The sequence below is a fragment of the Microtus pennsylvanicus genome, chromosome 6, assembly GCF_037038515.1.
Source record: "Microtus pennsylvanicus isolate mMicPen1 chromosome 6, mMicPen1.hap1, whole genome shotgun sequence".
Taxonomy (NCBI): Eukaryota; Metazoa; Chordata; class Mammalia; order Rodentia; family Cricetidae; genus Microtus; species Microtus pennsylvanicus.
In genome coordinates this window covers 120597247-120624675 of record NC_134584.1, presented here as the reverse complement: position 1 = coordinate 120624675, position 27429 = coordinate 120597247, and the positions used below count along the sequence as shown (strand labels likewise).

The 27429-nt window shown below is 53.5% G+C and overlaps 1 protein-coding gene across 2 annotated transcripts in view; it reads left to right on the top strand.

Moving 5' to 3' along the window:
- Positions 1 to 26832, top strand: part of Fbxo31 (F-box protein 31) — a 31588-nt gene extending 4756 nt beyond the window's left edge. The window contains exons 2-10 of one of the 2 annotated variants that reach the window (XM_075977483.1): positions 8600 to 8671; positions 10296 to 10382; positions 14329 to 14405; positions 14743 to 14910; positions 15961 to 16035; positions 16947 to 17056; positions 17648 to 17801; positions 18566 to 18915; positions 23483 to 26832. In XM_075977483.1, the coding sequence (XP_075833598.1) occupies positions 8600 to 8671; positions 10296 to 10382; positions 14329 to 14405; positions 14743 to 14910; positions 15961 to 16035; positions 16947 to 17056; positions 17648 to 17801; positions 18566 to 18915; positions 23483 to 23705 (1316 nt within the window). In that variant the 3' untranslated portion in view covers positions 23706 to 26832. The remainder of the gene's footprint in view (positions 1 to 8599; positions 8672 to 10295; positions 10383 to 14328; positions 14406 to 14742; positions 14911 to 15960; positions 16036 to 16946; positions 17057 to 17647; positions 17802 to 18565; positions 18916 to 23482) is intronic. The other variant, XM_075977482.1, reaches the window with a different exon arrangement.
- Positions 26833 to 27429: the final 597 nt, after the last annotated feature.

Genomic DNA, 27429 nt, shown 5'->3' with positions numbered 1-27429 from the left:
CTTCTGTCTCAGCCTCCTGAGTGCTCAGGTGACAGATGTGAGTCACCATGCCTGGGGAGGGGGTCGGGATGAGGCTCAAACCCAGGCCTTGATCCCTTGATCTGGCAGACTCTCTACCATTGGACTTGACTTTGGACTTGGGCTCTTTGTGTCTGATATTTTTTTCTTGAGGCTGATTCTTGGTTGTGGCCCTTGTTGGCCTCATCCTCCGCAGTGCTGGGGTTACGGGAGTGTACCACACCAGGTTTAGACCTGTTTTACTTTCTGCTGGGCGGTGGTGACGCACACCTTTAATCCTAACACTCAAGAGGCAGAGGCAGGAGGATCTCTGTGAATTTCAGGCCAGCCTGGTCTACAGAGTGAGTTTCAGGAGAGCCTCTGAAGCTACACAGAGAAACCCTGTCTCGAAAAACCAAAAAAATAAAATAAAATAAAAATAAATAAATAAATAAAAACAAAACAAAACCCGGTTTTACTTTTGTAAGACCAGATCTCACTTGGTAGTCTAGGCTGGCTTTGAACTGAACCTCCTGCCTCAGCCTTTGGACCTGGGATGACAGGGCTCTACCATCACAGTCTGGTTCTGAGGTATTCAGAAGTTGACTTCCGTGTACAACCTGTGTGACCTTTCTCTTGGCAGCAGATGCAGGAGAAACGTGCTTAGGAGGTCTTTAAGGCTGCCCTGCCATAGGAAAACAGGCTGGGTGTGAGTCTGTTTCTGCAGGCCCAGGGGAAGGCTGGCCTCGCCACAGAGAGTAGAGGGACCTGGGTGGACTGGCTTTCTGAGACGGCCACAGGGCATCTGAGAAACTGGGTGTGTCTTCCCTCTGGACAGAGTGTCAACACAGCTAGTAGGGCTGTGCTGAGGAGATGGTCACCTCCTGAAGCCCGCACACACCTTCCTCTCCAGAGATGCCTGGGCATCGTGAGTCATCGTCCCCTGGCAGATGCCCAGCTGTCCCCAGTGAACGGAGGGCAGGCCAGGACTCACAAGCCTGGCAGTGGTGTACAGGAGTATCACGTCCCAAGCCTCTGAAGGGTCCATGGCAGCCGACTCCGAATTCAGACCACCGATGAGTAGGGGAATTCAGACCACCGATGAGTAGGGCCTTTGCTCACAGCGGGCCCCTCCCTGCTCTGCAGGTGTCTGGGGATGATGTGGTGGTCAGTGGTGGCTGTCACGAGAGCAGAATGGGCTTCCCGAGCTGTCTCCTGGGGACTGGAAGATTGCTCGCCTTCTGCTGGCTGCTTGAGAGGCCACGCTAACCCCATGTGCATTTCAGCTGGTCTGTTTGCTAGCCGAGTGCCCAGGTGCTCATGGACAGTGCGGGCAGTAGCTGCAGGAGCAGTATTCTGAATTTGCTTTATTTAAGATTGAATGTTCAGGATGGCAAGGTGGCTCTGTGGTTAGAGCACTGGTTACTCTGGCAGAGGATCCGGGTTCAGTTCCCAGCTCCCACCTGGTGCTGCACACCCACCTGTAACTCTAGTTTTAGGGAATTGGTGTCTTCTTCCGGCCCCTACGTGCACTGTATGCTTATGCTACATATGCATGCATGCATGCCAGAGACTTATGCATGTGAAATGAAAACAAATTAATACATATTTTAAAAAAAGAAATGAGGGCTGGAGAGCTGGCTTAGCAGTTAAGAGCATTGTCTGCTCTTGCAGAGGACCCAGGCTCAATTCCTAGCACTCACATAGTGGCTCAGAACCTTCTGTAGCTCCAGGCCTAGGGGATATGATGTGTTCTTCTGGCCTCCTCAGGCACCAGGCACACACACGGTACACAGAAATGCGCACAGACAAGACACCCATACACATTAAAATAAGTAAATCTTTTTTTTTTTTTTTTAAATCAGTGTCTTCTGTAGTCACAACCACGACTGAGTCCAGCGTCTGTGGCAGGGCAGACAGACTTCAGTGTCCAAAGCTGGAACCGTGGGTGGAGGGGTGATCACTGGTGAGCTCATCTGTCAGCACCTAGCTCCTGGCCTGGTCCCGTGACATCACTAGGAGCTTGCCTCCGAGGCCCTGGGAGTCCAGTATCGCTTGCTGGCCCCTTGTCCAGTCCAGAGCCACCCACGCTGCTTTTCTTCCTGAACTTTGTGCTGCCGCTGTTGGGCTTCCTCTGGAACTCATGCCGGGGGTTCCCGAAAGAGACATTTGGGGACAGTGACACTAAGTCCAGTGGTTGAAAGATGGACCATCTGCAGGGAGCAGCTGGGTTGCAGAGTTGGCCTTGTGGGACCAAAATCCGTGTCCAGAGGGTGTAGTCCTGCACTAGAGTCCCAAGGGATGGGACCCAGTGATTTGACTGTAGTCCTGGCTGGGCTGGAACTTGCTAAGTAGACCAGGCTGCACTCCACCTCAACAGAGATTGGCTGGCACCTGCCTCCCAAGTGCTGGGGTCAAAGGTGTGTGCCACCACACTTGGCCTCAGAGTATTTTGTAAATATTTTTTTGGACGTTTTCCTGTCAGAACATTTGGACTATTTTCCCCTTAGTAGCCCTAGCTCCCTGTGGTGCACCTCTTCTTTCTTGTAGTCCCGCCCAGGCTTGCCTGGGATTCACTGTGTAGTTCTGTGCTGGCCTCGGATTCATAGTTGATCCTCCTGCTTTACCCCCGACCCTACCAGGATTATCCCCTGAGTTAGCATGTACCTGCTTTCTTTTTTTCTTTCTCTCTTTGTTTTTTTGAGACAGGGTTTCTCTGTGAGTAGCCCTGGCTATCCTGGAACTTGCTATTTAGACCAAGCTGGCTTCAAACTCACAGAGATCTGTTTTCCTGCCTCTGTCCCCTAGGTGCTGGGATTAAAGGTGTTCACCATCACACCTGGCCTGCCTGCCTTCCTATTTTTTTTCCTTTTTTTTTTTTTTTTGTTTCTGGAGACAGGGTTTCTCTGTGTAACAGCCCTTGCTGTCCTGGAACTAGCTCTGTAGACCAGGTTGGCTTCGAACTCACAGAGATCTGCCTGCCTCTGCCTCCCCTGAGTGCTGGGATCAAAGGCTTTTGCCACACAGAAAGCAAACTCCACATGGGTTTGTGTGGTCCATTTTACACAGTGTCAGGTCCTTAGGGATCATCCATGTTGTAGTATGAATCAGAGATGTGGCTCATTGCATGTTTGTGTCAGAATTTGCTGACCCTCCCACCCTGTTCAGCTGTGAGGGGTGTATGAATGAGGAGTGTGACATTTCTGGAGACCCTACTTTCAATTCCTTGGGCGTAAGCCTGGCAGCAGACTCGCCGTCCCATGGCGAGTCTTGAGTTGAATTTTCTGTGGGGCCGTACAGTGCAGATGTACGCACCCTTTGCACGCACACACCCTCCCAGGTTTTGTGCTGCCTTTTGTGGGGTAAATGCTTCTCATGGAGAATCACTTACTCCACTTCTCTAGAGTAAGAGGAAGTGCCGACCTGCAGCACTAATTGCATTGCTCAGGAGCACTGTGCCCTGGCCTGGGGATGGCGCAGGGTTTTATCTCTAGCACCATGCAAAAAACAAACAAACAAAAACCAACAAAAACAAACCCAAGTCAGGTTGGCATGCAGACCTCTTGGCCGAGCCTGGTGCTGAATGATGGCGGGAGCACTTGCTAGCTAGCCTTCCCTGGAGCATTTACTAGCCTTCCTGCAAGGGAAGTTACCACCTAGCTGTTGGCCAGGGCCCAGTGTGGGAGCTAAGCTAAGGGCAGCTTCTTTAGAAGCTTGTGGGAAGATTGCAGAACAATGCCAGGATGTGAGATTGTTCTTAGCCTCATGAGGAGCTGTGAGGTCAGAATGACTCTGCTCTTCCCTGGTGGTTGTCCCAGAGTTTGTGAGAAGGAAAAACCCATCGTGGCTTGCCGCCTTCATTGTACTGCGCACGGACCGGCTACTCTCAGTTCTAATGTGGTTCCGTCAGGTTAGGCTGTAGAACAGCGACGTGAAGGAAGGGAGCTGGAAGAGCGCATGGAGGGGGACAGTGGAGCAGTGTTCGTCAGGGGAGTGCAGGACGGAGGGAGCAGCACTGGCTGACTGGTCTCTGGAGCAGAGCTGGTGTCCCTGAAGGTCACCTGGTGGTGGGTGGGGTGGGCGGACCAGCTGCTGCAGTCCTCTGGCCCCCAGTGGGTAGACCTGTTTGTGGCTTTTGCCTGGGCCTGACTCCGCTCGGCACAGCCTGAGAGTCAGTGTTGCTGAGAGATAGCTGCTTGTGCTCAGAGCTTGCCAGAATTTGCCAGATCACATCACCGAGGCAACACTGGTGGGCAGCTGGAGTGTTGGGCATGTTCATCAGGCTGCCGCCCACTCGTCTAGATCGGCTCCAGCTGACCCGGCATCCTCTTAAATGCCACTCTGATCTAGGAAGTCCCTGCAGAGCACTGGGGAGGGGGGGAGCCGCTGTACCTCAGAACCCTCTCTTGGTTGTGAGGTTCTTCTGTCCCAGTCACTCTCGGGATCCTGCACAGCCCCACAGCCTGGTCTGGCTGCCACAGGCTTAGAGGACTGTGAGAAGTTATATTTACCCTAACAGTTTTCACCAGTTTTAACCGAGCCCTTTTTATCTTTAAGACCTTGTCTCACACTGTGGCCCAGACTAGCCCTGAATTCACTCGGTAGCCCAGACTGGCCTCAGATTCACTGTGCAGCTGAGGATGACCCTGAATTCCTGGTCCTTCTGCCTCTTCCTCCCAGTGCTGGGATAGCGCCATGCCTGCTTTGTGCAGTGCTGGGAATTGAACCCTGGGCCTTGGGCATGCCAGGCAGTCATGAGCTACATCCCCAGCACAAATTGTGCTTTTTTGAGAGTAAAGAAAGCTCCAGTCAAAGCAACAGAGAGCCACTTCCAGGTGTTCGGGGTCTCCCTGGGCTGTGTAGTGAGTTCTGGGCCAGCCTGGTCTACAGAATGAGACTCTCACAGAAATCAAGGATAAAGTAAACCAGTTGTCTCCGTGTTAGGGTGTCTCGAGGCCCTGGCTCAGTGGTAATTGGCAGAAGTGGTTTTAGCATTGTTTTCTCCGAGACATTCAAAATATTACAGAGACCTCCACAATCCCACGGGACAGTCCTGCTGCCTGACTACCAGACAGCTCTGTACAAGTACCATGGAGTGCACTACTGTAAGCCACCGCACACCTAGGTCACCACCCTATGTCAGCCATTTGTGGGAGCCTCATAACAACTGAAATCACTGGGTAGTCTACCCGCGGAATCTCCCCAGCCCCTGGTGCTGGGGATAAAACACGGCCTTGTGCATGGGAGGCACGTGTTCTTCCACCAAACTCCACCCCCAGCCCATGACAAGAATTTCCTGGGTTTAATTTGCAGACTTAAATCATGTTAGTGGTCAGGTTTCCTCTCTGAGGTTAGTCTGGTTCCTGGATCAAATCTGCTGGTGCTTGATTACAGAGGGCTGAAGCCTCTTACTTAGCATGTTCTCGTGATGGTCGGGTGGGCGTTCAAATGCTCTCTAGCCTGTGGTTACCCCATACAGAGCTGACCTGTGCATTGGAGCTCTCAGCTTTGAAAGGCAGTTCACACAGACTGTGGGTCTGAGGGCTTGAGTAGAGGCAACTTTCCGGGACTCAGGTTAGACTGCATCAAGACCTGGTGCCTCCCGCATCGTGTGCACCCACTGTGCAGTGAGACCCAGGGCAGCTATATTTGGTAGTCGGTTCTGGTTTTTCCTGGCAAGGACACCTCCATGGAGGTCAGGCCCAAGGTGCTGGGTCTGGGCCACACTGCTGCCCTTGTCTCAGCCCCTTCCTCCTCAGCTGACTTTATAGGAACCACTTAGCTCCAGCAATCAATTGCAAGGATAGACTATGCTGGGTCACCATATTTGAAGTTGGAATCTGGGCTGTGTGTGGGGGGGGGTGGCGACTTTCCCGAAGGTGAGCCAGAGATAACACGGCTAAGATGCCCACATCCTGGTCCAGCCGACCGTGGTCTCTCCACTCCCCGTCTGTCCCGCACATCTGTTGGTGAGCATCCTTCCCTCCAGATAGAGTTGCTGTGAGTAGGCGGGGCCTTTTACAGACAGCTGGCCAGACCCCTGTGATATGCTGGAGAGATGAGCTCATCAGTGGGGGAGCCAGGACATGGCCCCTGTGTGTGACTCAGTCTCTGAGCTTCGTCACCAGTAAATCCATTTACAGTTGTACACACCAGTGTGCCAGTGCTGGGACCTTGCCTGGATCGTCTCCCTGGAGGGGACGGCCAGGCACAGCTGAGAGGAGGGTGCTGTGTGGGACCTGGGGTGCAGGAAGGGAGCCTGAAAGGAGCTAGTGCCTCAGGTCCCACCAGAGCCACCCAGAGAGCCTCCTTGATGCCTGCATCTGACAGCCGTGAGCACTAGCAGGACCCCATCCATCCAGAGCATGGGGCTGGTGACATCTGTTACTGAGGGGGAAAAGACCAGCTTCTGGGGACCGTCGGAACTGAAGTGCTGAGGGCATGGCATTGGAGAGACCCCCCCACCCCCCCACACACTAGGCTGACCCATTTCAGGCTGCTGGTGTCCCACCTGTGCAAGGCTGGAGTCCTGACATGGGAGGTCCCTGTGAGCATCCGATGAGGGCGTGCTGTGAAGCCCAGCCTGACACTTCACAGGGTGTGATCCTGGAAGTGTGAGTTGTAACTGTCTGGGTCCTGGGGTCCTCTTACCCCTTTTCATGCCATGTGCACACTACTCGGGGTGCTGATTTAGCTTTAGTCCTGGGTCACACTGTAGGCTTGTAGTCCCTTGTTCAGGTCACATCCCCTCTGTGTCTCCTGCCTCAGTGCTAATGGAGAGGACATGGGTTTAAATATAGTGGATCATGGCTAGCCCTTGCAGGGGCACACTGGTGAGGGATGGCACTGTGGATGGAGGCTGCCCAGGCCTGGTGCAGTTAACCGTGCTGGTAGCACCCCCACTCCCCAACCTGAGACTTGAGGCAGAGGGCTGGCATTTGGTTGGGTGAGTTGGGTGTGGGATGGAGCTGTGGTGAGCTGGAGGAGGTGGGAGGGCGCTAAGGACCTTTCTATTGATGTGGTGTTAGAGATGGGTCTGGGCTGTCAAGACAATTACCGCATCATCCAAAGTATTTGAAAAGGAAAAAGATCTACTTCTGCAGAAGGGTTTTCACGTGGCTGTGCCAAATTAGCAGGCAGCCACACCCAGTGGAGGTCCCACTTGGCTTTTGTTTTTGTTTTTCAAGACAGGGTTTCTCTGTGTAACAGTCCTAGCTGTCCTGGAACTCTGTAGACCAGGCTGGCTTTGTACTCACAGAGATCCGCCTGCCTCTGCCTCCCGAGTACTGGGATTAAAGGCGTGTGCCACCACCGCCTGGCACCCACTTGGTTTTTATTACTAAGGCAGGTGGTCAGGGCTTGACCTCACCACGGCTGCCTAACTTAAATGGACAGTCATTAGCAAAGTGCAGCCGGGCGGTGGTGGCGCACGCCTTTAATCCCAGCACTCGGGAGGCAGAGGCAGGCGGATCTCAGTGAGTTCGAGACCAGCCTGGTCTACAGAGCTAGTTCCAGGACAGGCTCCAAAGCCTGTCTTGAAAAAACCAAAAAAAAAAAAAAAAAGTAAAAAAAAAAAAAAAAAAGCAAAGTGCCCACTGGGGAGGGTTCCTATTGGATGCCTCTTTACAGATGTCTTTGAAGATGGAAGGTCCTTTGCCCCATTTAACCCTTGAAAGAAAGGGCTGCACATCCCTTTTGCATTTCCCTCAGTAGGACTGGGGCACTTTGACCAAAGGGACATTGCTGCCCCACTACTCTCCAGCATCTGCTGTGAGGATAGGCCAGGGCTGAGGGGAGCCATGATGTGCCCCTGGGACTGTAACACCAGTGTAGACTTCATATAGGTGTGACAGGCACCAGTTCCAGACCACCGAGTCTTTACCTCATTGTACAGTTAGGCTGCTGGACCACAGCGGAGCAGACTGCACAGGTGTGCATTGAGGGTGGTCCTGCCTGCAGTGGAGCAGGGCTCTCATTTGTGAGTAGGCAGAGAGGCTGCCACAGTGAAAGACTATAGCATAAATTCTAATTGGACTTAATAATGAAAACCCGGAGTCAGATATTGGGGTAGGTGCTGAAAGATCAGAGAAGTAAAGGAACAGGCACTAGAGAGACCTCTACCAAATCCTCAGACCAAAGTGGGCAAGACCCTGTTTTCATGAATTCTCAGACGGAATGCGGTGAGCTCCTATCTCCTCCCGCCTTTTATTCTCTTTGCCCAGCCATATCCCTTCCTGTCTCCACCTTCCTCATGCTGGGATTAAAGGTGTGAGCCACCACCCTCTTGGCTCTGTTTCTCTTTTAGACTGGATCAATCTCCTATAGCCCAGGGTGCCCTTGAATCCACAGAGATCCTTCTGCCTCCCAAGTTCTGGGATTAAAGGTGTGTGCCACTACTGCCTGGCCTCTATGGCTAATTAGTGGCTAGTTCTGCACTCTGATCTTCAGGAAGCTTTATTTATTAGCCTGCCTGAAATATTGCCATAAAGGGCAGATTCTTATGAGTAAAGGAGTAACTGCCTGTCCTCGGCTGCTGTCACAGTCACTGTCTCTGCTGCTTTGTGAGTTCTCGAGTTTACTTCTGTTGTGTTTCTTGTTGCAGAGTATGGCGTTTGTGAGAACCTACGGAAGCTGGAGATCACAGGCGTGTCTTGCCGGGACGTCTATGCGAAGCGTGAGTTGGTCCCTTTGTCTTATCCACCGCCCTGTCCTTTGTACCAGAGCGCAGTGGGTGGTGGCAGCCATGACTAACAGTGGTGCTGCTTTCTCCTGTCCTGGGCACATCACTCTTAAATTCATAATGGCTAAAGACATCTTAACCGAGACATCCAGGGCCCGTGTTTCTGTTTACCTAATCTAGATTTTACTTTTGGTGGTGTTGGGGGTTCAGTGCTAGGTAGATGCTCTCTTTGTCTGTGACCCACAACCCAGCCCATATGTTCTGTTATTAACATACATGACAATTGTATGCATTTGTGGGATACAGTGACCTCTCTACATATACAGAACGTATACTGGTCAGGTCAGGGTTAATGGCGTGTCTGTTACTTCAAACATTTACTCCCGTGTTGGGAGTGCTGGGTTCTGGCTCAGTATGAACACTTGTTACCAGAGGCCAGCGCTGAGCAGTGCAGGCTGGATAAGGACACTCAGGTCTTCTGGACTTGAGCCTGTTGAGATACAGACAGCGTGCAGGGATTGAGAAGCGGAGCCGTGTTTCCCATCAGCTCCCTCAGTTTTCAGAGTGGCTGCGCACGCACCACGCTTCACGTCCTTCGGTAGCTCTGCATTCCCTTTCCTGTAAGCGTGTTAACCCCTGGTCTCATTTCTCATCTCACTCACTCCTTCACTTTCTAAAACCAGCACCTCTTGTCCCCAGTTAGCCTCTCTCCCGAGCCGGTAGTGCTCATATGTTCCACATGGTGGTCAAGTGGCTTCCATTCATATTTTGGGTGATGCCGTCCCCTTCTGACTGCTCTGAGCATGGCTGCCTGACCCTCATCATTACGAGCCGGTAGACACAGCCTGCCCCTCGGGAGTTAGGAGCTCCGGGCGGTTCATCCTCACAGGGATGCAGCTGTGGACACTGCCTGGTGTCCGTGTTCTGTGGCAGCCCAGGGAGCACACGTGGATGGGGTTCCTCAGCTGCGCTCCTCTCCCGTGGGAGAAACCACGTGGGTAGAGACCTGGAGACAGTATTGCCAAGGTGTGGTTGGAGGCAAACGGACGGCAGGCTTCTGCTGTTGGGCTCTGTGAATTTGCTGTAGCCATGGAGCCCATCCTGTCTGCCTGCTAGCACCCTGGGGCTTTGGGCTACGCAGGCCAGAGCATACTTCAGTGGCGATTCTGCAGTGTGGGAGCTGAGATTCTGAAAGTCTGTGAACACTCCTAAACTCCGGGACTGATGGCTGAAGAGAGTTAGCCTGAGCCCCTGAGCAGGTGGCCAGGCTGGTCAGTCTGGATTCAGCAATGACAGGGGTGATGCTGCCCTGAAACACACAGCATGAGGCCAAGGAGATGACGAAGCTGGCTGTGGGTCAGTGTCTTTTAGGGGGAAGGAACCCTGCCTGACCTCTAGGGACCTGTCAGCCACCGAAGAGCTGTGACCAGGGAGTAAGAGGTCACAGGGGCCACCTGAGTTTGTGGCCGCAGTGAGTTGCCCTAAACAGGGAAACCTGCCCCGTAGTGTGCTCTGCAGTAGCCTGACCTCTGGCAGGAGGAAGTGGGTGCCGAGTCCCCTGGCAGCTGCTCGCATGTGGGGGGGGGGGGGCTCAGCCTTTCCTGCTGTGTCTGTTCAGGTATAAACCCTCGTGTGAAGTCAGGACGCTTCATGAAAATTCTCCCCGATTACGAGCACATGGAGTACAGAGATGTGTACACCTGCCGTACGTACCCACGCCCTGCACTGTGGCTACGCTGTCGCTGCATGGGTGACCACAGGCTCACCTCCTGTCCCCGGGGGGAGGGGATACTAACCCCTGGTCTTTTCTCCTTTGCTCTGCTGCAGCCGTGGTTTGTGGTTTGCTGTGGTGGGTCAGGCTGAGGGGTAGCCTGGGCTTGGTGGTATGTGGTTTGCTGTGGTAGGTCAGGCTGAGGGGTAGCCAGGGCTCTATAAGCAGGGGATGGGATCGCACAGTAGCCTAGCCCCAGTTGTAGTGGTTTGGGCAGGCATCTCTTACCTCTGGTTGCTAAGGCGGTGAAATTCAGGTAGAACAGAGAGCAGAAGGCAGTGTAGAGGCTCCTCCATTCGAAAATAACATGCCTGTGAGCCCAGCCCTTATGAGGTCGAGGCAGGAGAGTTGCTGTGATAGCTTCCAGGATAGCTTGAGCTATAGAGTAGGATACTTTTCAAAAAACAAGAAGAGGAAGAGGAGGAGGAGGAGGAAGAAGAGGAGGAAGAGAAGAGAAATGTAAACCACTCTCTAAGTCTGTCAGTTAATCACGTGAACTTACAGAAAAATCACCCCTCGCTTCACCCCTATCAGACTCAGGGAACCACTACTGCTTCTTTAGAACTGGATTCTTGGCCCAGTGGTCAACACGCTTGCCTTGTAAGCCCGGTTACCAGAGTTGAGTTTCAGGAACCCACGGAAAGCTGGGAGGACTGACTCCATCAGATCCTTGTCCCAGCTCCGTGTTCTGACTGCGGCATGTGGACACACACAAATAAAATTATAACAAAGTCTTAAAAAAGCCACCTGCCTTGGGACTCTGAGTCCTGGGAGTTTCCTTTGACACATCAAGAGTGAACCTCAGTTGTCAAGAAAGAGATCAGAGGGGCTGGAGAGATGGCTCAGCGGTTAGGAGAACTGGCTGCTCTTCCAGAGGTTCTGAATTCAATTTCCAGCACCCACACGGCACCCCACAACCATATATAGTGAGATCTGAGCCCTCTTCTGGCGTTCTGGTGCACACGCAGACAGAGCACTCCATACATGAGAAAGAGATCAGAGCAGGGAGTGGTGGCCCTGTGTGCCACCCCAGCTCTTGGTGGAGGCAGGAGGATTAGTAGTTTAAGGCTAACTTTGCTATATAGTAAGTGTGAGGCCAGTCCTAGCTCCAATAAAACCCCAAACAAAAGTTACAAATGGCCATTTCCTCCCTAACAAAAGCAGTAGAACAGATAGGCAATCTGACTGTTTCCTAATGCGCTCTCAAGGGCACATAGTTACTGTGGACACGAGGTTCTGACTCCCCTTGGGGACAGTCCCAGCCTTGTGAGATGCTTGCCTTTGTCTAGCATGCTCCTGGGTGTTATGTGGGCACTGCATAGCCGCTAACAAACACCTTTGCTGCATTGGCTGGCACCGAGGTGGACTAACGGCCAAGGTCATGACAGGGCATGGGAGGCCCTAGGCGTGGGAGGGCACGGGACCTGGGCAAGGCTGAGCTAGGGAGGACTGTCTCTTTGCAGAGACAGTATTTCCAGAACACTGTGTCCTGAGCCAACCAGCCCTCCCTGCTGAGCAGAGAGCAGCAGGTCCTGCCAGCCTCACAGGGAGGAGAAGGCTCTGGGAAGCCATGGGAACAGCTGACCTCGTGCAGGGCCAAGGATCTTCCCCACCCCCTGCCCTGCTGCAGCCATAGATTCTTCGGAAACAGCACAGAAGTCTAGCCCTCCCAGGAGGTCTGGAGAGGTAGTGCCTTCTCCCTCACCCCTGGGAGGTGCTGCTAAGAGCCAGGGTTTTCAGCCTCCTATTTGGTGGTCCTGCTGCTTGTCCCTGGCAGCAGAGACAGAATGGGGATTGCTGTTCTGCCAAGGTTTGAGTGCATTTGAATCACCCAGCACTTGGGGGCCTGGAGAGCCTGAACTGGTGGTGAGCCCCTGCAAGCCCTAACCTCTGAGTGCTACCAGAGAAGAAAATGGGCCTTTACCATGTGACCTGGAGCCTCATGCTTCTGGCTTCCAGGCACTTAGTGTCAGCTGGGCTCTAAGGTTATGCTGTTTTCTCTTCGCTTGCTGTGACTTCTTGCACTGAAGGCTTTGGGACCTTGCCCTGCCTGGGCTTTAGTCACCTATAGGGCCTGAGTTGGAACTTATACATGAAGTGTCCTGGACCCCAGACTCCTGGGGTGGATGGGACTAGAAGGGTGATGGGAAGTGTCCTGATGGAGGACTGTCCCAGGCAGACACAGATCTGTGGCGTGCCAGTGATCGGCCTCTGCAGAACGTTCAGGGACACTTGTGTCCTTGTTGGTGTGGTTGTCTGTCCCTGCTTGCGTGGGTTGAGGGCGACTGCAAAGACCTCTGAACACAAGTTACGTGGAGTAACTGTGGGTGTCAGGTGATGCTCCAGAGTTCTGAGGCACGAGCAGGACTGAGGACATGGCCTTGCCTGTGGTCACAGGATGTGGATGGCCCCTGTGAACCCTAGCCTGCACAGTGGAGCATGCTAAGAGGCCTCCCACAGAGCTCCAGACCTCCCCCCACCCCCACAAGGAGGGCTGGGGAACGCTCAGGGCAGGCTCATCTTCTCAGTGTTGTGCACTATGGCATTCTGCCTTTGACCCCGTGACTAGGACAAGAGGTCTATTAGTTGCATTTTTCCTTTTGGACAAGAGGCAAGTATGGGGCCACTCAGGCTCACCCACTGTCTGCAAACAGACCTGAAGACAGAAACTTATCCAGTTATTTCTGTCTTAGGTGGGGGCCATGCTTGGACTGTTTTTCTGAATGTTGCTGAGATGTCTTTGTTCTGGGCAAGCCTAGGCTATCGCTTGGGATAGCACAGGACTCACCCTGGGAGGCAGGTTTAGTGTTTTAGTAGATCCTGTGAGCTCCTTATAGACTGGCTGCTGGGAGAAGCTGCTGTTTCTTCTCCTCTGGGTGTCCGACTCTCTTGCTGGTGTGAGCAGAGGGAGGAGGCTGGCTTCTCCTCAGGGTTTGTGTGTAAATTAATACGCCACCAGATGGAGTCATCCGTGACGTGTCCTCCCTGTTCCCGCAGCACACAGTCACTGATCTCTGTGAGTTGCTCTGTTTTCTAAAATGGGCAATTTCTCCAGCTTTTCTATTTTTTAGCTATAAATGATGACAGACTGTTGCTGTTTTCTTCTTACACCTGCCCTTTGAAGCATCCTCCTTACCCTGCAGGACGACACAGTGGCCACTCTTTGGAGTGTGTCCCCATCTCCCTGCACTTTGGCTCTGGTGTTGCCTGCTGTGCATGTGAGTTTAGAGACAGGTAGCAAGGCGATCTTCGGAAGCTATGGTTCCTGTGGGTTAGTGTGCCTGCAGCCCGTGTATCCTTGTAGCTCTTTGGACATGTCTGGTGGCGTCCCAGGTGGACTAGCCAGCCTGACACTTGTTAGAGTTGCTGAGGATGTTGCTAGCGTTAGATGCATTCAAAGATGTCCACATTAGTGTGCCCTGCCCCTGGGCCCTCCCTGGGCCCTCCTCTGTGTCGAGTTGTGCATGTGTCTCTGAGCTGTGTCAGCAATCAGTCACGGCTGCTTCACTGTGCCTGGGCAGTGACCCATGCCTGTCAACCCCCTGTGATGGTCTTGGACTGGACCTGAGGGTGGTAGCAGTTCTTCACAGTGTCAGACTGGGCTGTTCCTCTCCCTGCACCACAGGCCAAGGCCTCTGGGTCCTATTCCTTTGTGGTCCTGCCTCCACGGCCCTCACAGACCCCACGCCTCTGCACTGGACAGTCAGGACCTTCAGGGGCACCCTGCTGCATCCATCTGTCGCTCTGAGCAGCAGTTATGCAGAAGCAGTGGCCACGGTGGTGGGCACGGGCTGGACTGTTACCTCTAGTGGCTCATGGTGGAGGTGTCTCCTGTGCCCCAGGAGCATGCTGGGTAATAGTGCCCCTTCTCTCCCCACAGTGCTTCACCGATACAGACACATTTTGGGGCTGTGGCAGCCAGACATCGGGCCATATGGAGGACTGCTGAACGTGGTGGTGAGTGGGGGCCTCGTGGTGGTTGTGGGGGGGAGGTGCCCACACTGGAGAGCGGCAGTGCGGTTTTTGGCTCCGCAGAGGAGACTGAAAAGCCGCCCCTAGGGTTTCCTTTCAGGGCCAGGTGTTACTTTCCAAATGAACAGAGATTTGTTGTAAGCGATCCATTAACCCTCTGACTGTGCTCCTGGACTGTTTAAAGACGCTCAAGCAGCCATAGGGTCCTTAGCTACCAGATGCTGAGGCTGCGGGCTCATGTCTGCGGCCACAGGCTCTGATGGGCCGTTGTTGGCTGAAGGAGAGAACGACCCCTGGTGTGCCCACTGTCTCCTTGCTGCAGGTGGATGGCCTGTTCATCATCGGCTGGATGTACCTACCTCCTCATGACCCTCACGTTGGCGACCCCATGCGATTCAAGCCCCTGTTTAGAATCCACCTGATGGAGAGGAAGTCAGCCACGGTGGAGTGTATGTACGGCCACAAAGGGCCCCACAACGGCCACATCCAGGTAGAGGAGGGCTAGGTCCTTGGGATGGGACAGGCATGTGCAATTGAAAGGCCATCCTCCTTCGGTTGTCACAGCCCCATGCCATCCTGGTGGGTGCCAGGCACGTGTGCCGTGGCACCTTTAGCTGTGGCCTGACGAGGTTCAACTATGACCCCTAGCTGTAGGCTCTGGCTTGCCAACCTCAGTGGAGTGTGGGAATTTTCCCCCATGGTATGTGTACGTGTGAAGATCGTGGAGCTTCTCCACTCTCTCTGTAGGCTGATATTTCTGCTTCTGTTGACTGGTGCGGCAGTGTGCAGTCCCGTGCTTCACTCTGCGGCTCCCAGGAGCTTGGGAGGACCTGCTGTGCCTGCCTCTGGAAGTGACGTGCCAGGAGGCGATGTTCTGACTCTCCTTTCCAGTGGCCTCTTATAAATGCATTTGGGTCTTTTTTGTTTTGAATGTTTTGAAAAAATTACAAATCAGCCATTTTGTGTGTATGTGTGTTTCACAGCGCACATTTGAGGGTCATAGGACAACTTCTGGGAGTCAATTCTCGCCTGCCATGCAGGCTTTGGGGCTCAAATTCAGATCTACAGGCTTGCTTGATGATAAATGCCTTTATCTGCCAAGCCATCTCACCAGTCCCTTAAAAAAATCTATTTAGGTGGACATGTGTGTATGTTCACCTGTGTGTAGATGCATGTGAGCGTGTGTGTGCATCCATGTGGCGAGGGGACCAGCCTCAGGTGTTTGTTGTTACCTGTGAGCTGTCCCTCTTGTGTTTTGAGTCAGGGTCTCTTGCTATGACCCACGACTAGCCAGTTATGCTAGGCTGGCTAACAAGCCCGAGGGATGGGCCCAGCTTTGTCTCCCAGCTCTGGGATTGCAAGCCTATGCCCCCCCCAGTCACCCTCTTGCTCAGGCAGAACCTGAAATCTCCTCCCTCAGCCTCCCAAGTAGATGGAATTGTAGGCCCCTACCACCATTCTTGATGTATTTTTGTGAGGAGGGTGGTGGACATTGGGACTCATTATTTCTCCTGGTCCTTTTCCTTCGGTCACACTGAAGATCGTGAAGAAAGATGAGTTCTCCACCAAGTGCAACCAGACAGACCACCACAGGATGTCTGGTGGGAGGCAGGAGGTGAGTCCTGGAGTCTAGGAGGGAGGCTGTGGGGAGATGTTTGCATGCCTGGCTGTCTTTTCTCCTGGGCACTGACCTGGCTCCTGCTGGTTGAAATAGAGATCCCGTCATTGGGAATTGGCATCTCATAACCGATGTCCTTGCTGAGCACTGTCCCTCCAAGCCTGCCTGTCATCCCTGTGGGCACGCGCGTGACCCTGAGCCGTCTGAAATCATTCCCCGTGCTTTCCCGGGAGCCGGGTGTCTTGTAGGAATGAGGCCAAAGACGTCCTGTGTTCACAAGGTCTGGCTTTTCTTGGTCCTGGGCCCTGGTGACAAATGCATATCTCTGGCCACATCCCAGACAGGCATGTCTATCCCAGGTGTCCACAGACACCGCCTGAACTTTTCCTTACAGCAGCTAACCAGCGCCCTTCCCTCTCTTACCTAGCCAGCCCCCTTTCCTTCTGACTGGGGCCTTCAGAGATGGCCTGGGAAGAGCAGAGTGGGGGAGAGGAGGACGTCTGGCCATGTCATCACCCTTGGCCATCTCCCAGGGCTGTTGGGAGCATGTGATGGTGATTGCTGAGTGCCAGGCACAGTGTGTCCCCTGGATGGACATGAAAGTCACTCCTGAGCTCTGTCCAAGGCCTTGTGTAGCTGGAGCTTGCCCTGGTGGGTTGACTGGCCATCACCCTGCTTCAGACCGTGGCTGGGGCTACCGGGTGGTGTTTGTTCCAGTCAGCTCAGTGTGATTCTGATGAGGTCTGTTGCTCCCATTCGGTTGCTTTTTTACAGGTGGGCTGTCCTCAGACCCACATATTAGATGCTCCCCAGGAAGCCCCTTCAGCTTGGAAACATTCAGTCAGATCATACATACAGTGACCTCTCTCCTTCCATTTTGCTGATGCCCTTACCCTTGTTCTCTGAAGGAATTTCGGACCTGGCTAAGGGAGGAGTGGGGCCGCACGCTGGAAGACATCTTCCACGAACACATGCAAGAGCTGATTCTGATGAAGTTCATCTACACCAGTCAGTACGAGTGAGTCAGGACTCCTGTGGTACTTACTGGGAAAGTAGTTCACCTCACGGTAGATGTGAGTACAGCCCTCTCTCTGCGCGGGTGTGGCCTGCCTACGGGGACTGTATGGTCCACAGTCTGTGGGTGCCCTCGTGTACAGGGTACACAGCTGTTTCCCCTCTTTGGATACTGTGAATTCAGTTCTCCCTTTTCTGTATGGGTATTGTGGGGACAGGTCCCCTTTCTCTGTCCCTTACCTTCACCCCTACTGTGATATTACCTTTGTCACCCCAGTATAGGTACCAAGTGTCCAGTGTGTGCTGAAGCCAGGTGGCCCTGGGAAGCCTGGTCTTAGCCTCCTCCTGGCCTCTGGTTCCATGTCAGGTCATGACCCCTCATAGTCCTATGGGCATAGGCTCCTTTTGTGAGGGTCACAGTGAGCTGTGCTGTGCTCGTGGGCTTGCCCTCCTGGGCCCTGAGCGTGCACACCGGTGTCAGGAGTGCTGTGCCCCAGGGCTGGGGGCAGGTGGCTTGGCCAAGGGGCTGCTAGGCATGGCAGACACCTGTCCAGTCAAGCTGAGCCCCTTGCTTCTTTTGTCCATGCCCCTGTAGCAACTGCCTGACGTACCGCCGGATCTACCTCCCGCCCAGCCACCCTGACGACCTCATCAAGCCAGGCCTCTTTAAGGGCACCTATGGCAGCCATGGCCTGGAAATCGTGATGCTCAGCTTCCATGGCTCACGTGCCAGGGGCACCAAGATCACGGTGAGCTATACCCTTGCCTCACAGCCACCTGGTAGGCAGGCCTGAGTCTACCATGCTCCAGGTACACAGGATTTGGCGGACAAGGATCCTGCAGTGCTTGGCGTCCTGAGTTTTAGGTCCTCTCCAGCATGGATGACCCAGACGTCTAGGTTCTGAGTGAGCTGGCACTCGGGAAAGGCACCCCAGGCTGCCCAGCTAACACCCTCGTGCAGCCTCGTTGGGACCCTCTGCCTAAGCTCATGTTGGCTTGGTCACTGCACACGAGGCTGCTCCTGGCCAAGGCTACTTTGCCACCACGTTTACCTGTCATTGAGTTCTGGGGTTTAGGTTGTACTAATGCGTCCTGAGCAGAAAAGCCTCCATCGGGGGCTTTTCCGGCCCACGTCCCTCTGCTGTGGGAGAAGCTCTACATGGATCAGGATAGGATCCAGAATCAGGGTCCTCGCTGATGTCAGCCTCCTCCCCTGGGGTTTTAGCATCACACCACAAAGTGGCTGGGCTGAGGTGATGGGGGCTTCCTCCAGCAGGCAGCCTGAGCTGAACCTCTGGAATCTCTAGATACCGGCGAGCACTTGCGTGGGGCTGAACTCGCAGTGGGCATCTCGGGTCACTCATTGGTGCCGTGGTTGTCCTGGGAGCTGATTTGTGAAGGAAACCTTCAGACGCTCATGCCTTCTAGGTGGCAGAGCCTGAGCGTGCTCCGCAGGCCTGGAGGTTTCTGTGGGTTTCCCAGCCTTGCTGACTGCCACCTGTCCTCTCTGCAGGGTGACCCCAACATCCCTGCGGGGCAGCAGACTGTGGAGATCGACCTGCATCGCCGCATCCAGCTGCCGGACGTGGAGAACCTCCGCAACTTCAACGAGCTCTCCAGGATCGTCCTGGAGGTCCGAGAGCAGGTGCGGCAGGAGCAGCAGGAGGCTGGCGAGGACCCTGCCCCGCCCCGGGAGCCTTCGGCCAAGGGCCCTGACGGGCCACCTGCCGAGGGCAGCAGAGAGCCTGGCAGTGGAGCTGAGGCAGCCGGGCAGTCGGCCTCATCTGGGCAGGGGCAGCCGTTTGTGTTGCCCGTGGGTGTCAGCTCAAGGAATGAGGACTATCCCCGCACTTGCCGGCTCTGGTGAGGATCGGGCCCCGGCTCTCAGCCAGCACAGCTTCCGTGGCTTATGGGAGGGTGGAGGGGCCTCTGTCTCACAGCTTAGAAGTCTGTTTTTAGATGTTTTGTCATGTGGGGGTGGGAGTGAAAGGTAGAGAGAGGTGCCTGGGCCATGGGTCATGTGGGGTCAGGACAGTTGTTGGAGTCAGTCAGTTCTCTCCCACCTCTGTGTGGGCTCCAGGGATTGGGCTCAGGTTGTCAGCCTCATAGCCAGCGCCCTTACCCACTGAACCATCTTGCTGGCTCAGGGTCTGTTATGGGCTCATGGTTTCAGCCATTGTGGCCGGGGGCTGGGCTGTGTTCCTGCTGTAAGCGTGTGGCAGAAGCAGCTTACATATAGGCCAGGAAGCAGATTATAGGCCAAGAAGCAGGGGTCTGGCTGTCCCAGTAAACTCCCTCCTACAGCTAGGCCCTGCCTGCGGAGGGTGCCACCGTCTTCCAGGACAGCATCAGCAGCAATCAAACCCTAGCCTGGGGCTGGCGTGGGGCGGGACTACACTGCAGGTCAAACACAGCACCCTTTCTAGAAGGACCTAAGGTGGGATTTCTAAGAGCCTCGCGCACGGGGCCACTTCAGGTGGCACAGACTGCAAAGCTTCGCCAGTGGCTCAGAAGATGACTTACTTGGCTAGCCAGGTGAAAAAGAGGCAAGGAAAATGCCCCACGGATTTGGCAAGTGGGTGGAGCAGAGGATTCCAGTCCTGCAGTGGGCCTGGGTGTCCTGTAGGGGGTGCCATCATACACAGCTCATATTGCGTTGTAGTAATATGGGCGGTGGCAGGGTTGCGTCCCCAAATCCCCAGCCGCCTGGCTCGGCTAGCTTATGCCCCAAAATAATTACACAGACACTGTATTCATTTAAACACTGCTCTGGCCCATTTCTAATCATCTGTGTAGCGCCCCTAGGTGCGCTTACCGGGAAGATTCTAGTCTAAGTCCATCCTGGGTCGGAGCTGGGGCATGGTGTGCGTCTTCCCTGGAGCAGGTAGCATGGCGTCTCTCCTGAGGCGTCTGCTCCGGAGAGGAGAGCTGCGGAGTCTGACCAGGAGCCGGGAGCATGGCGGACGTCTGCTCCCGAGAGGAGAGCTGTGGAGTCTGACCTCACTTCCTCTTCCTCCCGGCATTCTGTTCTGTTTACTCCACCCACCTAAGGGTGGGCCTATCCAATGGGCCTAGCAGTTTCTTTATTGCTTAGCTAATGAAATCAACAGATATGACACTCCCACATCACTTCCCCTTTTTCTGTTTAAACAAAAAAGGAAGGCTTTAACCTTAACATAGCAAAATTACATATAACAAAACAGTTATCAAGTAAAAGTTACATCAGAAACATTTATACATATAACAAAATTGACCGTAAATCTCTATCAATAAAGCAAAATCTATACTAATGCAAATTATTCATATCTATATCATATCCCCCTTTAAATGTAAAAGAACATTTATAAACTATATTTGGGAACATGGGCGCAGTTTTTTCTCTCCAAACTGCTTCCTGCTGAATGGGGGCGTTGTTAATCAGATTATTTAGGGTGTAACCTGTGTGCCAGGTTTATCTCAGTTGGCAGTTGAGCAAGGCAATTTTCTGAAGATGTTCACAGCAACCCTTCAGGAGGACGTGGTCCATCATACCAAATCGGAATAGAAGAAATGAACAGGGTCTCATCCTCTGTGAAAACAAAAGAAGACTCTCTCCAAAGCATCATATCCTTAGACCCAAATTCTGAAGTCATACCCTCATGATATCCGTTCTGGTTCCACTTGGCAGCCCATATAATGAAATGTCTCTCTGTACTTAGCTCCTTCACAGTCAAAAATTTTAAAGAAAACACAATGTACATAATCCAGACTCTCTGTGAATTTTCCATCTTTACGCGGCTTATTTTTATTTATATCTATAACTATCTGTACTCTGTCTCTTTAAAGACTTTACTTTTACTTTTTTCTTTTTAAACCATTAACTTTATTCTCTATATTCTTTTTCTTCTCTCTCCAAGCCTACGTACATTCATCCAACAGTGTGACTCATTTAGTGGTCTGAATCTGTCCTATTGTGAATCTGCAATTTTTTACTATCCAGGAGCACTTTTGATTTGCGCCTTTAAATCATTAGGCGCTTAAGAATCTAAGCTGAGACATTCCTAAGTTAACTTTTTGCTTTTTGAGCATATATCTGTAGACCAGGCTGTCTTTGAACTCTCAGAGATCCGCCTGTCTCTGCCTCCCAGGCATTGGGATTAAAGGTGTTTGCTACTACACCTTGAACTCACAGAGATCCACCCGTCTCTGCCTTCTAGGCACTGGGATTAAAGGCGTGTGCTACCACACCTTGAAGTTTACTTGAGGTTTACTTTAAGAATTTTAACTTTTAGTCTGCATATATTTTTAACACACAGTAAACCATTCAGAAATTTTCTCTGTCTTTGAATCTCTCTTTACTGTATATCTCTCTTTTTCTGACCACAAGAGCCTTTAATTTACCAAGCAATATCAGTAGGACTAAAGGCGTGGCTTTGCCAGCTAGATCCAGTCCATTCCTTAGCTTTCCAGCCTCAAGGCTGAGGTACTGACTGTAAGGTCCCTGCCAGCCAGCAAGCTACAACAGACAACACTCAAATCCTCTCTCGGTAGCCGGCCCTCCTGCCTCAAACAGTCAGAGTTTGCCCTGGCAGGACAGCCCAGAAAGCCGGCATTTTTAAACGGCACAGCTTTTTTCCTGCTACGGCTTAAAACCGAAAAGCATGTGTTCAGCTTTTCATCAACACTGTTTAAGTGTTTTGTGGCAGGACCTCTTAATGAGCCGCAGGGTTTTGCAGCTAAAGCTGAGTCAGGAAGCCTCTTGGGGCTACCAGGTAGGAGCGGCACTCAGCACTTTAATTCTGAGACTGAGCACGCAGCACAGAAATTCTTTTCATCCAAGTTACATCCAAACCTGACACGCAGAGCACTGCGCAGTCTGAAAACACGTCCCTGTATGGCGGCAGGAATCCGCCATGCTCTTCCGCCTGCCTAAGCCTGATTCTGCCTTCTTCCCAGGAGCAGGCGGGGAGCTCTGAGTCATCGCTCGGTCTCAGAGCACTCTCCTTCCGATCCCAAGCGGGAACACAAACATAAAGCCAGAGTTTGCACTGGCGGCACAGCCCCAGGAAGCCACGCTTTGAAATGGCACAGCGTTTTTTCTGCTGCTGTTGCCGAATCAGGAAATCTCTCTACAGCACGCCACCAACAAACAGCAAAAATCTGTGTTAAATGCTCTCTCCCTTATTTTTAAGCCTTCTCAGGTTTTTTAAGTGGGTTTAGTTAGCCCCACGTTGGGCGCCATTTGTAGTAATATGGAGCGGCGGCAGGGTTGCGTCCCCAAATCCCCAGCCGCCTGGCTCGGCTAGCTTATGCCCCAAAATAATTACACAGACACTGTATTCATTTAAACACTGCTCTGGCCCATTTCTAATCATCTGTGTAGCGCCCCTAGGTGCGCTTACCGGGAAGATTCTAGTCTAAGTCCATCCTGGGTCGGAGCTGGGGCATGGTGTGCGTCTTCCCTGGAGCAGGTAGCATGGCGTCTCTCCTGAGGCGTCTGCTCCGGAGAGGAGAGCTGCGGAGTCTGACCAGGAGCCGGGAGCATGGCGGACGTCTGCTCCCGAGAGGAGAGCTGTGGAGTCTGACCTCACTTCCTCTTCCTCCCGGCATTCTGTTCTGTTTACTCCACCCACCTAAGGGTGGGCCTATCCAATGGGCCTAGCAGTTTCTTTATTGCTTAGCTAATGAAATCAACAGATATGACACTCCCACATCATTGCGTGGTGAGTGCAATTCATGAGGCTCTTTGCTTTCTTTCTTGGCTCTCTTCCCACTACTCCCTGTCTTCCCTGTCCACCCCTGGAGATGCTGGGCCATTGACCCGCAACCTGACCAGCCGGGTAGCAGCCCACACCTTCTCAACCTTTGCCCCTTAGACTTTAGCCCTGGCCACTGTCTTCAGCTCACAATGGGCCCACCCGCATCATTCAGGCCGTTCTGCAAAGATGAGTAGGGCCAGGCCCCTGCGCTCGAGGAAGCCTTTGCAGTCCTCTCTAGGCCCTGCGGCCATTGTTTACCTGCCTGGAGAAGGACATGCTTTTCCCTGTTTTCGGAGCCTCTGATCCGCAGGGCTGTTTTCTGCTCTCCCGAGCAGCCTCAGTCCTACGTGCTTGGGTGTGGGAAGGGGCACGGGAGAGTTCCTGGCGGGCCTGCCTGGCATTCCTAACCCAGTGGCCACAATGTTTTACAAATAGGCAAATCTTGGTCTCTTGCACACAGACTAGGTGTGCTTCTTAACAGAGTTCAGTCAGGGACCTTTGACCCTAACTCTGTAAGGTGGGGGCCCCCTTGGGTGCTGCTTACCGGGCAGTTGCTGTGGTGTGACTGGAGCTATGGCAGTGGCTGGCATAGTGTACACTGTGCATGCCCCATGTGCACTGTGCGTGCCCCGTGTGGTGCGGGCTCCGGCTCTCCGGGCGCCTTCTGACGGCTTGTTCTCTTGTGTCTCTAGTTTCTACGGCACAGGCCTCATCGCGGGCCATGGCTTTACCAGTCCCGAGCGCACTCCCGGCGTCTTTGTTCTGTTTGATGAGGACCGCTTTGGGTTCCTCTGGCTGGAACTGAAGTCCTTCAGCTTGTACAGCCGAGTCCAGGCCACCTTCCAGAATGCCGATGCTCCATCGCCGCAGGCCTTTGACGAGATGCTCAGGAACATCCAGTCTCTCACCTCCTGACCTCCACGTGTGTGGAGAGGCTGCACTGGGACCCGGGGTGGGGGAAGCATGCACTTTGGAAATGAACGCACACCTTCTCACTAGGGTCCTGGTTGCCCAGAGACACTTCTTGTATAGGGTGTAACATACTCTTGTATATTTGATTTGTCGGTAGCTATGAAGGAGAACTTTAAGCATGGTGGGAAAGCAGAACAGTTGAGCCAGGGTGAATCTGACTGGCTGGTGGCTGTGATGCAGAGAAGCAGGTGGAAGGCGAATCTGTCTTCAGGGAGGGTGATACAGCCACCGTGGATCACGGATCTGCTGCACCTGTTCCCCTGGATGAGCTAAACAGGCACAGCTGGGCGGTGGCACAGTGGAATTGGTGGGGTACCAGGCACAGGGACCCCAGATGGCTTCCATTTTCTCACTTGCTTAGACGCAGGCATCCTACCATGACCTGTTTCCCGTCCTGGCTGATAGGAGCCACCAGGGAGTGTCACCGCAGTCTCCATTCTGATCCCCTGGTGTCCTCTGTGTCACACCTGCTCCAGCGTGAGAGCCAAGCTGTCAGGCCAGCCACTAGCTTGTCCCCAGAAGCCACACACACTCCCTTGGTCTTCCACATCAACGATGGAGAGCTGGCCCAGCCTGTTTGTCTGTAGGGCCTGCCCTGGCTGGACACCGCAGCCCTGTTACTTTGGTCTTGTCGCTGTGCAGGTGCCTCTCACAGTGTTGACGGTGTCAGCAGAGATGCCCGTGGAGCCCTTCTTAGGTGAGAGAGGGCAGCTCTCAAGACAGTCACACTTCTGTGTGGCAGTATTTTCAGGAGCGTTGCTAATTGAGGACTCGTCTGCTCAAAGATCGAGTGCTGGGCCGTACTCATGTCTGTTTTGGGAACCCTTTCTGAGGTCAACATTTGTGTCTCCCAAAGGGCTGAGACCAAGAGCTTAGACCTTTGGGAGCTCCTGCCAGCACTTCCAGGGTTTAGTAGACTTCTAGGCTGCCTCTTGCCCCTTGGGTCCTTGTCCCTGGGGGCTGCTGCAGGTTCTCGTCCTAGGTGTTCATAACTTGTCCTATTGATGAGAGACTTTGGGAAGGTGGCAGCCACAGAGAATGGCTGTATCCTCCCTCACAGTGGCCCGCCCTTCCTGCCAGAAGGGTCTGCAGTCTCAGGAGGCAGTGTGGCAGAGGAGCCTTGCGAACTGGTTATGGGATGCTGGCTTTCTGTCGGGCGCTACAACAGCCTGCAGTGAGCCACCAGGGTTGGGTCCTGACTTCTACCATCTTTTGCAGGGTTGAGCCCCAGCCTTTTGTTCCTTCCTTTGTTAGCCATGAATGTTTCTATTGTGCCAAGCGGGGTGGGCAGGCTTTGGACAGTGGGGACTGTGATTAAGAAGCCGCAGGAACAGTCCAGACCGGACAGCTGGATATGCAGGTGGCCACTCTTGTGGTTTCACCATGTTTGGAGAAACCAAGAATACATTTTATCCAGGCCCTGAGGCTTGCTGTGGGATGCTGTGGTTCAGAGTTTTAAATCTCAGGCACTTCTAGTTAAGAAGGGGTAACCACATGTATTAACCAACCACATATTAGCTTTCCTAAACACATGCCCTGTTTGCTGCAGGAGAGGGTTGATAAGGGCTGACATCACTGTTGGTTGCGGATGAGACAGTGCTGCGTGGTGTGGGGAATAGCTAGGCCCAGGCACTCTGCAGGCAGCAGGTAGACACCTATGTCCCTGGGCCTCTTTGCGGCTCACGCTGCATAGTCTGTGGAAGTTGGAGAGAAGGCCTCTTGTGGGTTTGCACACTTGCTCTGCTGTGTGTGGTTGGGGTCAGGTGCAAGCCTCAGGAAGCTTTTCTAGGGGGAATAGTCCTTTGGCGTGAGGATGTTGCTGATGTCTGTTCAGGCCCTGGTACAGTGTCAGGACATTGACCACCGTTTCTCAGACTTGCAGCATCTACATGCAGTCTGTCCTTGGGAGCCCAGTGCTGGGAGTTCTGACTCACCTTGTGTCCCTCTGGCATCAGCTGCCCGACTGTGGCATGGCTTGAGACCCTGGGCCCCTCTGCTCTGGACTGTCAGCTCTGCGTCATCCCTGTACCTCCTCTTGGACCTCCCAGTCCCTGCATGTCTACCAATAGAGCGGGCACTTGACAGTGGCTTCTGGCCAGATGCTGTGCCAGCCAGATGCTGTGCCAGCCAGTCCTTCCTCACAGTGTGCAGTGAACTCAGAGGTACTTGCTTGTTAGATTTGTTCCTTCGCCGAGACGTTGGAGCTGAACATTGTTGTGCTGGATAGCCAGAGCTCATCCCTATCCGCTGGCTGTCTATCCCAGCCCTCCAGCGACTCTCTCTGGTTGCCAGGCTTGCTTGGACAACACACCACCCATCACGTGTTCACTTTTCAGTACTTATGGGCACTAGTGGAAAAGAACCATCCTCCTCAGCTATCAGGATTTTGTGAACCCCAGGACACCCTTGTTCCCAACCTTGTTTGGGGCTCTTTTCCTCAAGACAGTAAGCATGGATGACATCCGGCCCCTGACCTGTAATGTGCCAGGCAGAGCATCTGGGTATGCCTAGCTCCCTCTGCTCCCTGCCTTTCTGTCCTGACTGGGAAGAGTATCAACCTCCTCAGGTCATCGTCCATTTGCCGTTATGGACCCAGTCTGTGGTTCTGGGGAAGAGTGGGATAGATGTCTCCTCGGAGAAGCTGTGAGCAGGAGGGTATGGTTTAGAACTTGTGAATGTGGCACTGGCAGTCACAGCCCCTTGGCCCGTATGACCAGCCTCCAAAGAGGAGTTTAGCAGTGGGTGGTGACACTGAAGGCACCTGAAGGACAGCTGTCTGTGGCTGGATCCTCTGTGTTTGTATGGAGACCAGCAAAATCCGCCAGAATGTGCTTTCTCAGCCCAGTGGCTCGTGCTCACAGCCTGTCTGGAAAACGTGGTTTGTCTCGAGTGCATCCAAGCTCTGGACAGAGGGCGGCTCTTAGAAGTCCTCTCAGGTCAGCTCAGCTTTGCCTAAGGGTCAAAGAAGGACCCTGAAAAAGTAGCTGCTGTGTTCCTGGTGTCTGCACACCTGTGACCCTGTCACCTAGGATGTGTGGTTGTTTCTCCTTTCAGTAAACCTGTTTTTGAAGCCTTGTTGTGGGCCTTGTGATTTGTTTCTCTGGGGTTAAAATGGAGTTGGGGGCCCCCAAGGGGGTGGCTGGTGGGCGTTGTGCACTCTACACACACATATACGCACACACACTTTTAAAAAAAGATTTATATATACAGTGTTCTGCCCATGCGTGTCCTGGAAGGCCAGAAGAGGGCACCAGATGGTCCTACCACAGCCAGGGTCTGTGTTGGTGTCTGGTGGCCATGCTGAGCTGACCCCCCCCCCGACACTGGTCCTGGGATAGCTGGCCCTACCCCTTGCTGGATATTGCAGCAGGGGAGCTGCTCCCACTGCAGTCAGGAAAGATGGCCTCGTCCCTTTCCATGGGTGTGCACCTCACCTGGGCAGCACACTAGAGCTGACTGTTGTTGGGGACGCAGGTGAGCTGGCTCTGAGGTGTGAGAACAGCAAGAGTTGACCCAACCCCCGCCATCTCCCCTGTGGTGGCATGGGTGAGGGAAAGATGTCCCCTGCTTCCCTGCTACCTACAGCAGGCGAGAGAGCTGGCTCTGAGTTCACAAAAGTGAGAAAGCTAGCCACGCCCCTCACCAGCTGCAGCAAACGAGAGCAGAC